The sequence below is a fragment of the Penicillium oxalicum genome, chromosome II (genome assembly GCF_001723175.1).
Source record: "Penicillium oxalicum strain HP7-1 chromosome II, whole genome shotgun sequence".
Classification (NCBI taxonomy): Eukaryota; Fungi; Ascomycota; class Eurotiomycetes; order Eurotiales; family Aspergillaceae; genus Penicillium; species Penicillium oxalicum.
In genome coordinates this window covers 3304210-3317107 of record NC_064651.1, presented here as the reverse complement: position 1 = coordinate 3317107, position 12898 = coordinate 3304210, and the positions used below count along the sequence as shown (strand labels likewise).

General features: G+C 53.1%; 3 protein-coding genes and 1 non-coding gene across 4 annotated transcripts; 2 read left to right on the top strand and 2 right to left on the bottom strand.

Annotated features, from left to right (window-relative positions):
* Nucleotides 1-942: 942 nt before the first annotated feature.
* On the top strand, nt 943-3838 carry POX_b03025 (uncharacterized protein; the record flags this gene model as incomplete). Its single annotated transcript, XM_050111930.1, has 2 exons — nt 943-1861; nt 1929-3838. The coding sequence occupies 2 exons, from the start codon at nt 943-945 to the stop codon at nt 3836-3838; spliced, it is 2829 nt and encodes a 942-aa protein (XP_049972276.1).
* A 916-nt stretch (nt 3839-4754) lies between these two features.
* On the bottom strand, nt 4755-5287 carry POX_b03024 (uncharacterized protein; the record flags this gene model as incomplete). Its single annotated transcript, XM_050111929.1, has 3 exons — nt 4755-5020; nt 5121-5202; nt 5261-5287. 3 exons carry the CDS (start codon nt 5285-5287, stop codon nt 4755-4757), a joined length of 375 nt encoding a protein of 124 aa, XP_049972275.1.
* Nucleotides 5288-6303: 1016 nt separating this feature from the next.
* On the top strand, nt 6304-7356 carry POX_b03023 (Transcription initiation factor IIB; the record flags this gene model as incomplete). The annotated part of the gene is made up of 1 exon (XM_050111928.1): nt 6304-7356. The coding sequence occupies one exon, from the start codon at nt 6304-6306 to the stop codon at nt 7354-7356; it is 1053 nt and encodes a 350-aa protein (XP_049972274.1).
* Nucleotides 7357-8283: 927 nt separating this feature from the next.
* Nucleotides 8284-8385, bottom strand: POX_tR044. Its single transcript has one exon. It is a non-coding gene; the product is annotated as a tRNA-Leu (tRNA).
* Nucleotides 8386-12898: the final 4513 nt, after the last annotated feature.

Here is a 12898-nt window from a genome sequence, read left to right as displayed (position 1 = left end):
TGCACACAAGAGAACAGGCAAAAAGGAGGATTTATTTACCCAGATAGCCATCAAAGAAAGGGGTATCGTGTCCCCGTCTGGAGGACTAGCTTGATTGAGACTGGGAGTCGACCTTTTATCTAATCGCCCATCTACCTTAGTACTTGTACCTCTTTCGACCGAACAGTTACACACTGTGGCAGTGTCCTTCGTGTCATAAGCCGGGTGTCTAACAGGTGGATTGGAGCCGAGAGTAACCGTATGGTAATCAGACAGTAATCGATTCGCAGGAACTACCCGCGGTGCACCATCCGAGCGCCAAACCAACAGTATAATTACGGTTACAGAGTACTTGGACTCGACGCCGCTCTGGGCGCCGGGCACGACTGGATGTGGTCAGGAGTCGTCACGCGCCTGGTGGGTCACGGTGGGAGACATACATCATCCTTTTGGGGGGTCGCCAGAGTCCAGCTTCAATCGCTGACGTTGTGGAAATTTCTCTTCCAATTCTACCCTCATCCTTGACTATACGCTGGGCTTCAGGACCCTCTCTTGCGCCTTGCTTTTATCTTGCTAGAGTCACCCTGGCTTTGACATTGCATATTTTTATTCAAGGTAAAACAAACCATCTTGCATGCCGCTTATCAGTTGTTGGAGCTTGGGACTTTCCCGTCCCCTCTGTGCCCTCTCCCCTCTCCCTCCCCTCCTGGATTGCAGCAACATTGCCCGGACCCATTCTTCACTGCATCACTGCAAGCCCACACAGCGAGAAAAGGGTCCGTATAGCCTGCTGAATGAAGCACTGCAAAACTGGATTCGATGACAGCGTCTGGGTCTCAACGAGGTGCACGAGGATGTAGATCTCCAGCTGCTGGAACTGCTACGAGGTGTTGTGCGGATCAATGAGTCAAGTTCGCGGGCTAATCCTCTCAATGGTACAGGAGCTTCAGACCATCCTTTATAATGTCTGCTCAAGCTGCTCCGGCAATTCCCCCTCGGCCGGCTCGATCGCCCCAGCCAGGCCCTCCATCAGAAATGCCAAAGATCCCTCCACGTCCCAATCGCCGCTCAGACCGATCTGTCTCCCCTATGCGAGACAGCTATGCGCCGTCTCCATTCAACGAGTGGAATGGTCCGAGTATGGTCCGCACGACATCGAATGATCTCCCTGCACGCCCACCCAGTGTCACAATACCTTCCATTGGTGAGGAGGGTATTGAATATGCCGATCTCAATGTTGGAACCATGACCGACAGCCACCATCCGGCACCGACAGAGACTCGTAACGTTAGCAATGACCTCAAAATTCATGCACCGCGCCCGTCTTTGCCCATTTCAAGTGCTAAAGCCAAAGTACAGGCGGTCACCCGCACGGATTCTCGACAGGCGGCCGCGGCTGGATTGGGCCGCGAGAGCCTGGACTCCCCTGCAATGGATGAGCATGATCGTGCTCGTCGTACATCCAATTCTCGGGCCAGCGGCTCTCGCCCAGAGTCGGCAGCCTCAGATCGCCGGCTTTCTGCACATTTTGGCGAGGAGCAGGGCTTCCGAGTTCCAATGTACCCCAATGCTGGAGATGTCCAGGCACCTTCTCCGAGTCCTTATCTTGAGCACGGGACTCCGCGACAAGGTCGTAACCATCACCGCAGCCGCAGTGCTCGTGATTCGTCTTTGCCTCCTGGCAGTTACGGTCTGCATGGCCATGGTGTTCACCACAACGACAAGTTTGAAAAAGCCTGGTACGAAAAGCATCCTGATGAGTTTGTCAAAGAAGAGGGTCAGTATGGCCCTGGTGTGGGCACTCCTCGACCCGACTGGGCCCTGAGTAGCGACGATCTGAACAAGATTGTCCACGGACCAAGCCGTTCTGGCTCTGGGATTGGTAAGTTCAACCTGGTATGACCGTTGCACGTGGAATGAGGAACTGATTTTTCTGCTTTCTGGTGCAGGCACGTCGCCCGCGATTGCAAGCACACCAAACGAGGAAGTTGGGTATCTGGCCTCGGACGAGTACACGCATCGCATGGCCACTCCCGAGCCCGACACTCGCCGCGAGCATCAGCATGTCGCGGAATCCCCTCTTCGACGGATGACTTTCCCCGCATCCGAGATTGAGCCCAAGGCTCCGGCCTCCCCTTTGCGCCATGCTCGAAGCAGCTCTCGAGGTCAGCGTCCGGAAAGCGAAGTGATCCATGTTGATGACCCGATGCACCCCATTCATCACCCGGACGGATTTGCTGCGACCCCGGTGCTCTATACCGAGACGCCCACTACGCAGCACCAAGCTGAAGAAAATGAGCCCATCTTGGCCGCCGACGAAGTTCGTCCCGAGTCTGCTTACCTGCATCCTGCGATCAGTCCCACCATTGAACATCGCGGAAGCTTCGACGAGGAACGCAGCCGCCCCCCAAGTCACTCACACAGCCGTTCCAACAGCCGATCCGCTGTCGGACAGGGCGTCCCCATGCTGGCCCGCTACGACTCCCGTGACCTTCACGAGGATCAATCGACCCCGCTCGAAGATGTGGAGGAGTACGAGCCTCTTTTCCCCGAGGAAGGCGATGCGAAGAAGCCCCGATCCCTGTCGGCCACCGAACGCTTCAAGAACCGCGCCGATTTGCTGAAGCACAGGTTCCCTAGTGAGGATCTCTGGGAGGACACGCCTAACAGTCTGCAGCTTCATGCCACGGTCTCGACCCCTGATCTCCCCAAATCTGACTCATCTGAGCTTTTCGAAACCCCCGAACAGGAGGCGGCCCGAAAGACCCAGGCCCCCAAAATCGATTCGCACGAAGTGGCACGCCAAATTCTGCAAGGAAATGATAAGACCCCCTCGCGGCCCGATATCGTGAAGCAGCGCTTCCCGAGCCAGGATATCTGGGAAGATGTTCCAGACAGTCAGCGCCTGGTGACCACCGTCGAGCCGGCCACGGAAGAGATCAAAAGTCCTGAAGTGCCGTCGCGGCCCTCCATTCCTCCGCGCCCTCAGAAGCAGGTTCCTGAAACATCCCCCACTGAGAAACGTCAGGCACCAGTCATTCCGGATCGCCCCAAGCCGCAGATCCCGGCGAGACCGAATCGGTCCAGCGCTCAGCCGACAGCAGAGCCTAGTGCAGCAGCCAAGCCCAAGCCAACGGTCCCCGCTCGCCCTGTTGGCAGTAAAATTGCAGCCCTCAAAGCTGGCTTCCTGACTGATCTTAATTCACGCCTTCAAATGGGCCCTCCGCAGCCCAAGCCCCAGGAAAAGGAGCCCGAGGCACCGGCGGAGAAGCAGCCGCTCAGTGATGCGCGCAAGGGCCGAGCCCGCGGCCCAGCGCGGCGGAAGCCTGCCGGAGAGAATACCAATGCCAGACTACCGACTATCCCCGAGATTAAGATCACGGAGACTTGGAACGTCTGGTCCGTCGGCGAGGACGGTAATCTGACCGTGGGCAGCGGGGATACCAAGCCTGATATCCCTTCAACCAAGACTCTTGCTTCATCCGATATTCCCATGGCCCCTCAGCTTGCCAAGAATACTGCCGGAGAGTCCGCTGATCCCGCCCTGGATGGTGCATCTGTCCCTCGTGAGCTTCCCTCTGAAAACATCGAGCCCCCCAAAGCCGATATGGTAGAGCCTCAGACCCCGACAGAAACTCCAGCGTCAACCACGGGTGAGACCTTGGCGGAACCCCAGCAGGGATCGCAGGACGCGGATGTCGAGGTGAACTCAGCTCAGCCTGGCGCTGAGCCCTCGGCCGCACAGGGGTCTATCTCCGCTAAGCTAGGGGAGGCTCTTGAGGACCTGTCTGCATCCGCTAGCGCCAAGAAGGCGACCGAAAGTGGCACCAGCGCTCCTCCTGTGGATGAGACCGCGTAGATGGATCTCCTGTGTTGCGCCTTTCTTGTGCGTGTCCTTTTACCCCTAATTCATTCCAGTATTTTTCTGCCTTGCACTCTGCAAGACTCGGCTATTGTGCCATCAGCAACCAACCCGATTTTTCGTGAGCCACCCTGAAGTTGAGGGTTGACATAGTCTTTCGTAGCCTCTTGTAGCGATGATGTTGGAAATTTATGATCATGAAGGGTGAGGAGAGCACCCTAGTAGACATCTCACTTAGACGAAATAGCATTTGGATTCTTGTTTCACCGGTAACATTTCTTCTTTACCTCCCCCAGCCCTTTTCTCTTCACCTTCGTGTATACTCCCGCACATGATGGTCCTTGGCCCGCTTGAGTTCTTTCGCGCCAAAACAATGCCATTGCGTTCACGAAAAGGTGGCACAAGAGCTCATCTAGGATCACTGGACTGTAATATAAAGGTCACGGAATCTGTCTTGAGTTAGCGCGTACTTAGTGGGGAGGGATGCTGACAGCCCTCTCGTCAAGCGAACCCCATACCGGCCAGTCCGGTTTTACATTGAGATTCCTAGACACTAAATAGTCGTATCTGAGACCTTGACTCGAGATACATTGTAGCTTTGTGCAAATGCATATGCTTCTCCGCTTCAGTCCAGGTTGCATGCCGGAGGACTTTAATGCCGAATTGCATTCCCAAGCATCGATGCGCAGGGGCCGGACGGGACCATTTGCACGTAGCATTTGATTGTCAAGAGCAACACCGCAAAAAGCGTGAGAATATTCTTCGTGGAATCAAAAGAAAAGCTCAACATTTCAGAAGTGGTCTAATTTACAGGCGCTAGAACCCGAGGAGGCGGCCCAAACTTAGGATGCCAAATGCATGCACGTCCCCTCATATTTCCCCAGACCCTGCCAAAAGAAAAGGTGAGGCGTATTTAGTGGGCAGCAGCGGCCTCCTCCTCATCTTCCTCGAACCAGCTCTCCTCGGCGGGGGCAGCCTCGCCGGCGGCGGACTGACCCTCGACCTCGACCTGCTGGGCTTCGTATGCGGACAGCTCACTGGCGAGGTTGGCCTCCTCGGGGGAGGGGGGAGCCTTGGGGAGGTTGAAGGTCTGAACGTTGCCCTCGGCATCGCTGGGCTTCACGGGAGTAGGCTTGTAGGCCTTAAGCTCACGCAGGTAGAGTTCCTGAACCTGGTCGGCTAAAGGAAGGGTTATGCGAAGTTAGTGGTAGGATTCGAGGCGGATGTATGTTTCGATGCAGACGACAGGCCACTGGGATTCACGGAAGCGAGGACATACCGCGACGGACAGTGGAAGTCAGGAAGGTGCGGCGAGCAGCGACGGGAGCCTGTTGCCGAGCGGCACGGGTGAGAAGGGAGCGCTGGTTACTGCGGGTTAGACAGGTCCAGAGAGGCACTTCGTGACAGATTTGAGCTCACCGAAGCCCGGAGCGACTGGGACATCATCTTGACGGAAGGTGTTTGGAGATGGGGCGAGTGAAGAGGGGGGTTAGTGTCTCGACTGGATGGAACTGGGCCGGTCTCCGTGCAAGTTGAGGTTGCAAACGACTTCTCTTCGGGATCGCGGCTTGGCGCTGAGTCATCCGACCCGCTCCAGTGTCCCGCCCGCGTCACCAACTGGTGAACTTGGACTCTTTGTGAGAAAACCGTAGCACAGTCGGCCTTCCACCCACGTGACTTTGGATTTACAAATCTGGGCGGTCCTCATCTTCTTCTGGATAGCTCGATGGTTGCCTTGACCGGGCCCCTCTTACCTCATTCTTTCATTCACTTCCGCTCTCTCAACCCACCACCTTCTCTTCTCTTCCCCTTCGCCTGTCCTTCGAGAGCTTCGACTTTTTGTTGCTTCTTTGCGCGCAGCATTTGCAACGATCCGTCAAGTTCTGCGGCCCTTTTCGTGAGATATCTCTTACGGAGACCTTGACTGGTTCAACGTGGTCGGACAAAGCCAAGGCTTGAGAAAATCCTTTCGCTCCGAGGAAGCGCGACGTCTCGGTGGGACGGTCTCTTCACGTCTCTGGCAGAGAGGTGATCGATCGAGCAGCTGCGAGTCTGCGACTAGTTTCATCTCGAACAAGGTAATACCACTTGCGTGCTTCGTGTCAGAGGAATCGCGTGAAGGCTTGATATGGCAGACGGGCAGAGACAATGATACCAGCCATGAATAAGCGCCAACCACTCGTGTGGTTGGGATTCAGTGAAGCTTGGCTAATCATCGCTGCACAAGTGACAGTCCACCAGCAAAGAGAGATAACCTCGTGACGTTCTCCGGTCCCTTCTGGTTCCCTCCCATCCAGAGAGGGAGCTATCCTTCCAGTTGCGGTTATAATTCGCAAGCCGCCAAAACGTATTCACCACTGTTCCTCCGTTATTATACCCGCAAATATCGCATACCGGTGTCCCATAAAAACATCACCCAGCGACGTCAGGCTCGGATTGAACAGTTTGGTCAAGTGAAGAAGATGGCGACGACATCCCCCGCAAGAAAGCCTGAGGTGGCTGGAGTCCCCTTCAGAAAGAATCTTGCTGCGCACGTCATCTGCAGCGAGTGCAAGGAAGTGCCTCCCAACCTGGAGTTTGACTCCCACCAAACCACTTGCGGTAGCTGCGGCTTGGTTCTTGGAGACCGAGGTATCGACATGGGCTCCGAATGGCGCACCTTCTCGAATGATGATCAAAACTCCGACGACCCGTCACGTGTTGGTGATGCCAGCAACCCTTTGCTGAACGGAGATCAGCTGGAGACCTCCATCGCGAGCGGAGCCACCGGTCGGTCTCGCGACCTTTACCGTGCCCAGAACAAGCAGTCCAACGACAAGCAGAACAAGGCACTGATGCAGGCTTACAAGGAGATTGGCGCCATGTGTGAAGGCTTCAACATTCAGAAAAATGTGGCCGATACTGCCAAATTCTTGTTCAAGACCGTTGACGACGCCAAGGCCTTCAAGGGCAAGTCGCAAGATGTTTTGATTGCCGGGTGCATCTTCATCGCTTGCCGCAAGTGTAAAGTGCCCCGTTCCTTTTCCGAGATCTTTGCCGTCACCAAGGTCAGTCGAAAGGAAATTGGCCGCATCTACAAGTCCCTGGAGAAGTTCTTCACCCAGAACGATGAGGCTCGCAAGGCTGCCGTGGTTGCAAGTGGTGGCACTCCGGACAATGTGGTATATGAGACCACCACCTCGACCAAGCCCAGTGACATGTGCAACCGCTTCTGCAATCTGCTCCGTCTTGGATACCCTCTTCCTCGTGTATCGGTCGAGCTGTCAGACCGAGTCACCGCCTCTGGAATTCTGGCTGGACGTTCCCCACTGTCCATCGTGGCTGCATGCATCTACATGGCCTCTCACCTGATGGGACAAGGAAAGTCCCCCAAGGAGATCTCCCAGATTGTCCATGTCAGTGATGGTACCATCCGGGGTGCCTACAAGCACCTCTACGCCGCCCGTGAGCGTCTGATTGATCCCTCTTGGATTGAGAAGGACAAGGGCGACATGAGCCGACTGCCTGCGGCTTGATTTGGATGCTACTTTTCCCTCTTCCCCCCGAAAGGTTGAAGACTGGTCCGACCCACGCGTTATTCTTCTTTGGAGTTGTTTTTGTTGTGATTGCTCATCCGTCGAACCCAGTCAGGGCTTCTTGACGTGATCCCCAAAATGCTGAAGTGAAGCCTTGTGTTTTCAGATTCCCCCTCGATTGATTCATTATTGTCCATGTTGACTTGGGATGTCACCGCCTAGGGTGGCGGCTTGATTTTCATCAGAATGTACACCCTGCGATGCGAGTGAGGTGCACCAGATCAGCCTTGAAAAAAAGAAGCAAACAAGACCAAAAAAATGAAATACTCAGCCGTCGGTTCTGCATTTGATGATTCTCGGGTCTTTTGCTCTGTGAAAGGCCCGTGTAGGTGTAGTCAACGTCATTTCACTATCCAAGTAGATGTAGACGAGGTCCATTTGGCTGTTGGGGAGGTTGCCAGTGGACGTCCCGTCAATCTGCATCCATACCTACTGTGTGTATCTCCAGCCTTGGAGTACCCCTCCTATCGAGTAATGGTGTCCATGTAGTACTTGAGCACCTAGTCACTGAAGTCTTATGGAATAAGTCCTACGGGATGAATCTACCTAGAACCACCTGCTTCCAGACTCGTGATTGTTAGTTGTTGTACTCATCAGCGTTTGATAGTATATTGAAAGTAACCACCTAAGGTACTGTGCTCTGGACCTTCACCATCGCATTCGCCACGAGGTAATGATGGAACGCCCCGGAAAAAGAGAAATCAAATCATAGCGACACATTGTAAGATCCAATGAATCCGAGCCGGAAGCAAAAAAAAATTTATATCAAGCAGTAAATACAAAAAAACTAAGCATGGAAGCGTAAAGCAAGATTAGCAAAAAGAAATCAAGAAGAGAAAAAGGAAAAAAATTGTAAAGAAAGTTGAGTGATAAGAGTGAGATTCGAACTCACGCCCCGTAAACGAGATCAGGAATTTATGCTAAGGTGGACCTTAACCTGACGCCTTAGACCAACTCGGCCATCTTACCAGCTTTGTTGAAGATTAGTCAGATATTTGGTTATCTAAAGGAAATTTGACTGGAAAACGTTGATGAGGCTCTCGTTAAAGTTTACCCAACTTGTTCATCGGCAGGCCCGACCTGCTGCACGCCCGGGATGCAGGAGTCGTAAAGGTGGAGCACCGCTAACTTAACCGTCTGCATCTGGCGGCGTAGTGCCAACGACGTGGTGCCTTATTAGCTGGACGCCCGGTGGAGCTATGGCGCAAGGCTACCGATGGTTGGTTGTATATGGTGTAGTGAGAGTGTCGGTGTCGAGATGGGTGTTGGTCATCCTGACCAGGTCAAAGAGATGTTGACTCACTTTGGTCCGAGGGGCTCTATACGGTGCTCTTCTTCTTCTCCCCCCCTTTTAACCCTTTTCTTCATCTTATAGCTCCCCCATCTTAGGACAAGTATGCCTACATAATTGCCACACATCCTTCGGTACCTGGTAATAGGTATATGTAATACACAAGTTCTTCAAGGCTGGTGATTGCGTGTACTGTAGATACCAGATAGGTACCTAGGTATATACTTCCAGTCTCTCAAATACAGAGCTTAAATAAAGTGTGCTTCATCCACAATGGATGTACAAAGTTTTCAGACAGGAGTGTGTCTAGACCCGTTCGGACTCGGGTGTACAGGACGGGCGGCTTGTAGGCTTACGCCCCCCTTCTCGTGTTTGAGGAGGCTGAGAGCTGTAGACTCTTTTCCACGTCTGCGCACGTCCAGACACTGACAAAAAGTTCTAGCACCAGGCGGATCCTTCCCTGCGGCTCCGACGTGGCACCTGCAGTACCCCTGGTCACCGATGCTAAGGTAGGAGGCGGTGGGTGCGATGAGGATGACGGAATACGGATGAGAAGCAGAGTCTAGTGTGCACTAAATGCATCAGTGCGTAGCTCGAAAGACTGGAATACCGGGGGGGGAGGGAGGGGAGGTGTACGAAAAAAAACACAAACCAAAAAAAAAAACTCTTAACCGGGACTGATTGATTTTTGAGACGAAACACTCCAACCCCAAAACATAAAACAGAGCTATTGATTAGATCCACCTGTGCGTCTGATAGCGGAGTACAGTAGAGACTACATGTGTTGACAATTTTAGCCTTATCTGGAAGCCGGTGTTTAGGTTATCTCACGATCCCGAGTGGAATAAGGTAAGATTGTTCTGACAGCATCGTTCGAGAGAAGGCCAAGCTAATGAAATGTCAAACTGGGGCTACGTTTCAAAACCTCTCTCACATTCGTCCAAGGTGGAGGGAGTGGGATTGGATAAGCTTGACATTCGAAACTTAGCAGGATCCCCGTCCATCAATATTCTGCCAGCTCTTTGTGCAAGGTTCTAGTTCTCTCTGGTTCTTGAATCTTCAGTTCTTCTTCTCTAAGATTGTCATCAAAGTCTCCATCTTTCGTTCGTTGTATGCAATTGTTCAAATTTACAACAATGCACCTATGTATGTACCTCGATGTTATCAATGATCCCGCTATCGACCGCCGACTAAGGAATTCCAGACTCGCCTGGCGAATCAAATCCTTCTTTTGCGAAACGTTCCTATTTGATCTTCATATACCGTATCGAATGGAAGCGAGGGATGATCCATTTGGATCCTGAATTCCAATCATGTGGCAAGAAGAAAAACAAAAACGACTTTATTCTCCGCGCTCGGATCCTGCGGTCGCTTGGGTTCTACTTAGAGCTACAGTACGCCCGTGCGGCTGAAAAATTGTCCCTGCGATGTGGGGGTTAACGGGAATGCGCCGAGTATACGTGTGGTAGGGTGGACAACACTCCCGTTTCTTACCTTTTGAACCTCAGGAGGGAGGGGACGGTGCCCTGGGGAGAGTCTTCTTGTTATCTGTGCCCGCTTTCCCTCCAGGTAGGTGGTGGGTGATGGGGAGGCCGAGATGCATCTGTGCTGTCTTTAGATCCAAGTGTGTACTTCGGCTGTGCGCCATGTAGAGTGTCGTGGGCATAGAGGCAGCGACACCATCTTGAGTGCTGAGTATCGAGTGTGGACTACATTTGATATCTATTCACGTCCCCCACGAAGCAGCGGCTCAACCTGCTGAAAGACCGTCCACATACCTAGCGGTGTTGTGTCCCGAAGCCCTTGGACAGGGCCTACCACGGTACTGTGTCGAGGCGACATTCCTGAGATTAGACACATATGGGGAATGCATAGTAGATAGGCTGATTGGGTCTCAGGGACTCTTCTCGTGTCAGGACGGCAGGACGAGAACAAGCATGAGGGAATTGCTGATTGATACCATCGATTATTCGACCAGAGGAAAATGCCGTGTGAAAAACTGTCATGCATGGGCGTTGCGTTGCGTTGGCGCCGAGGCCCTGCCCAGACCGGGGCGCTAATCGGGCATTCAATGATGAAAATAGAACATATCCCGGTGAGGATGGTTTTGATCATTTCGTAGTACAGGTAATGCCCTGTGGCTACACAAAAAATATGATAAAAAAAAAGAAACGAGAGAATAAAATCAGATTCAGAGGACGTATGAGTACTGGTAGGCTTGCGGCATGGTGTAGAGTGGACTTGATGTAGCTTAAATCTATTGCTGCATCTGTAAAAGGTTGCGTGTGTGAGTGAGGGAGGTTAGTCAGTCGGACGAGGGTGGGCGTAGTGTGAGAAAGCCCTCTCTCTATCGATGATAACCCCCGTCCAGAGTTCATCCCCAGATGACTCCAGTAAGCTACTCAGGTTAAGACAGTGCCCGCAAGTTCGAGGCCGGGGTACCCTGCATGGGTACTGTGGAAATGGGATGATCAAAAACACACGGAGGATCTCGCAGTCCACGATCCATCCCGTCCGGAGCAGCCACCATTGGCGCTAGCCCTTGGTCTCCTTGGTGCTCTCACAGCCCAGTATTCGGATTGAGGCTGGGCGAGGGCAGTGCGCCCATTGTGATCTTGGTTCATGCACTCTGGTGGAAGCTCAAAATCAAAAGAGTCAGACTGGAGACTGGGGTCCACAGAGGAAGCGAGACAGAATCAGCTCGGGGAGGTGAGATGGTCGTGTCACGACCACATCTCCGCCATTCCTGGGGCCCGGTGATTGCGGGAGCATCAGCATCAGCTTCGATACGACCTGATGTGTGGTGTCCACCCTGCACGGTGGGAATGGAGGAGAATGGATGGGGATAAAACCCCTCAAAGGGACTGCCCCTACGGATTACAGAGTCGGAGACCAGGAGCGCGAGTTGACGTTTAACCAGGCCACACCCTCGACGGCTCCTATGTAGGCACGTCCAGTCCAGTACTCGGTACTGGACTCGACCCGGGGGCCGAGCTGAGGGAACAAGGAGTTGATTCACAAATGATCCGGTCGGTGCCTGCAGCAGGAGATTTTCGATTTTCAATTTCCGATTTCCATCGTGAGCAGATACTTGGTCGATTAGTGTGAACATTGGACCGCGTCTTGCGCGTGCGGAATAATATATGAATCGACTGGATCAACTACCTTGCATCCAGCAGTGGCCGTGGTGCATATCGTGGCATTTTTTCTACTGTATTCTTTGCTTTTTTTTCTTTGGCCCAAAAAAAAAGAAATTCCCAAAGTCCCATTCCGTGGTGGTGTTGTCCATTGTGGATGAGTATTGTCGTCAGTCTAGTGACTGGACAACACCCCGTTGAATGATTTGCTGCGAGTGACACCAATGACCGTGTTCAGAAAAGCAAAATATTGGGAAATTAAGTTTCGAGTAGAGAGGGGCCAGGATCCATTCCATTGAGGGGGTTGTCTCGGATGGATTGGTTGAGAACTTGGCAGTTCCGACCCAGAGTTTTCCAGTTTCAAAATTTGCACCCTCGGCCAGTGTCGATGTGGTACGGCCTCGGGCCTCACTTGGGTCAGTACCTGCGAAGCGCGTGAAGCACGTTTGTGAGACGTGTTTCTGGCGTGTCAGCTCCCGGACGAAGAACATGCGACACGGCAGGTCAGGTAGGACGAGGGGGTAAGTACTTTGTACATGACCGAAGTGATCCGCTCGCCCCCGCGGCAGTTCCAATTAGTGTCGGGATGTACCTCTGACCGGCAAGTGACTTGATCCCTGGTCCCTAGTAGTGATCCGACAAGCCGAGCAATCTTGCAGGGAAGCAGCTAAAGAGCCAAGCAGGACTGGCTGAAGCCGGACAGGGCCACCCAAATATGGGAGTGGATAAAGTGACACCTCCCACGTCATCTGTCCTGGAGGAACATAATATGGAGGTCTTCCACCGATCTATGGGGGGAGTGAAAGCATGGAAAAACATAGATCACAGAGGACCAGGCGAGGAAGAGCACACCGACGGTGACAAGAGGCGGAGGCGGAGAGAAGTTTTGCCGACGATCGCCTTTCTTCCACTTTCACCGCAGTGTCTTGGTACGGTAGTTGCGCGACTGTGTACAACTTGCTCAGATAGGAAATCAACATGGATGGACTCGGGACTCATGGAGTGGCGGTGCGGTCCGGGAGCTGGTTTTCCAGGTCCATGCCTCTCACCCGTC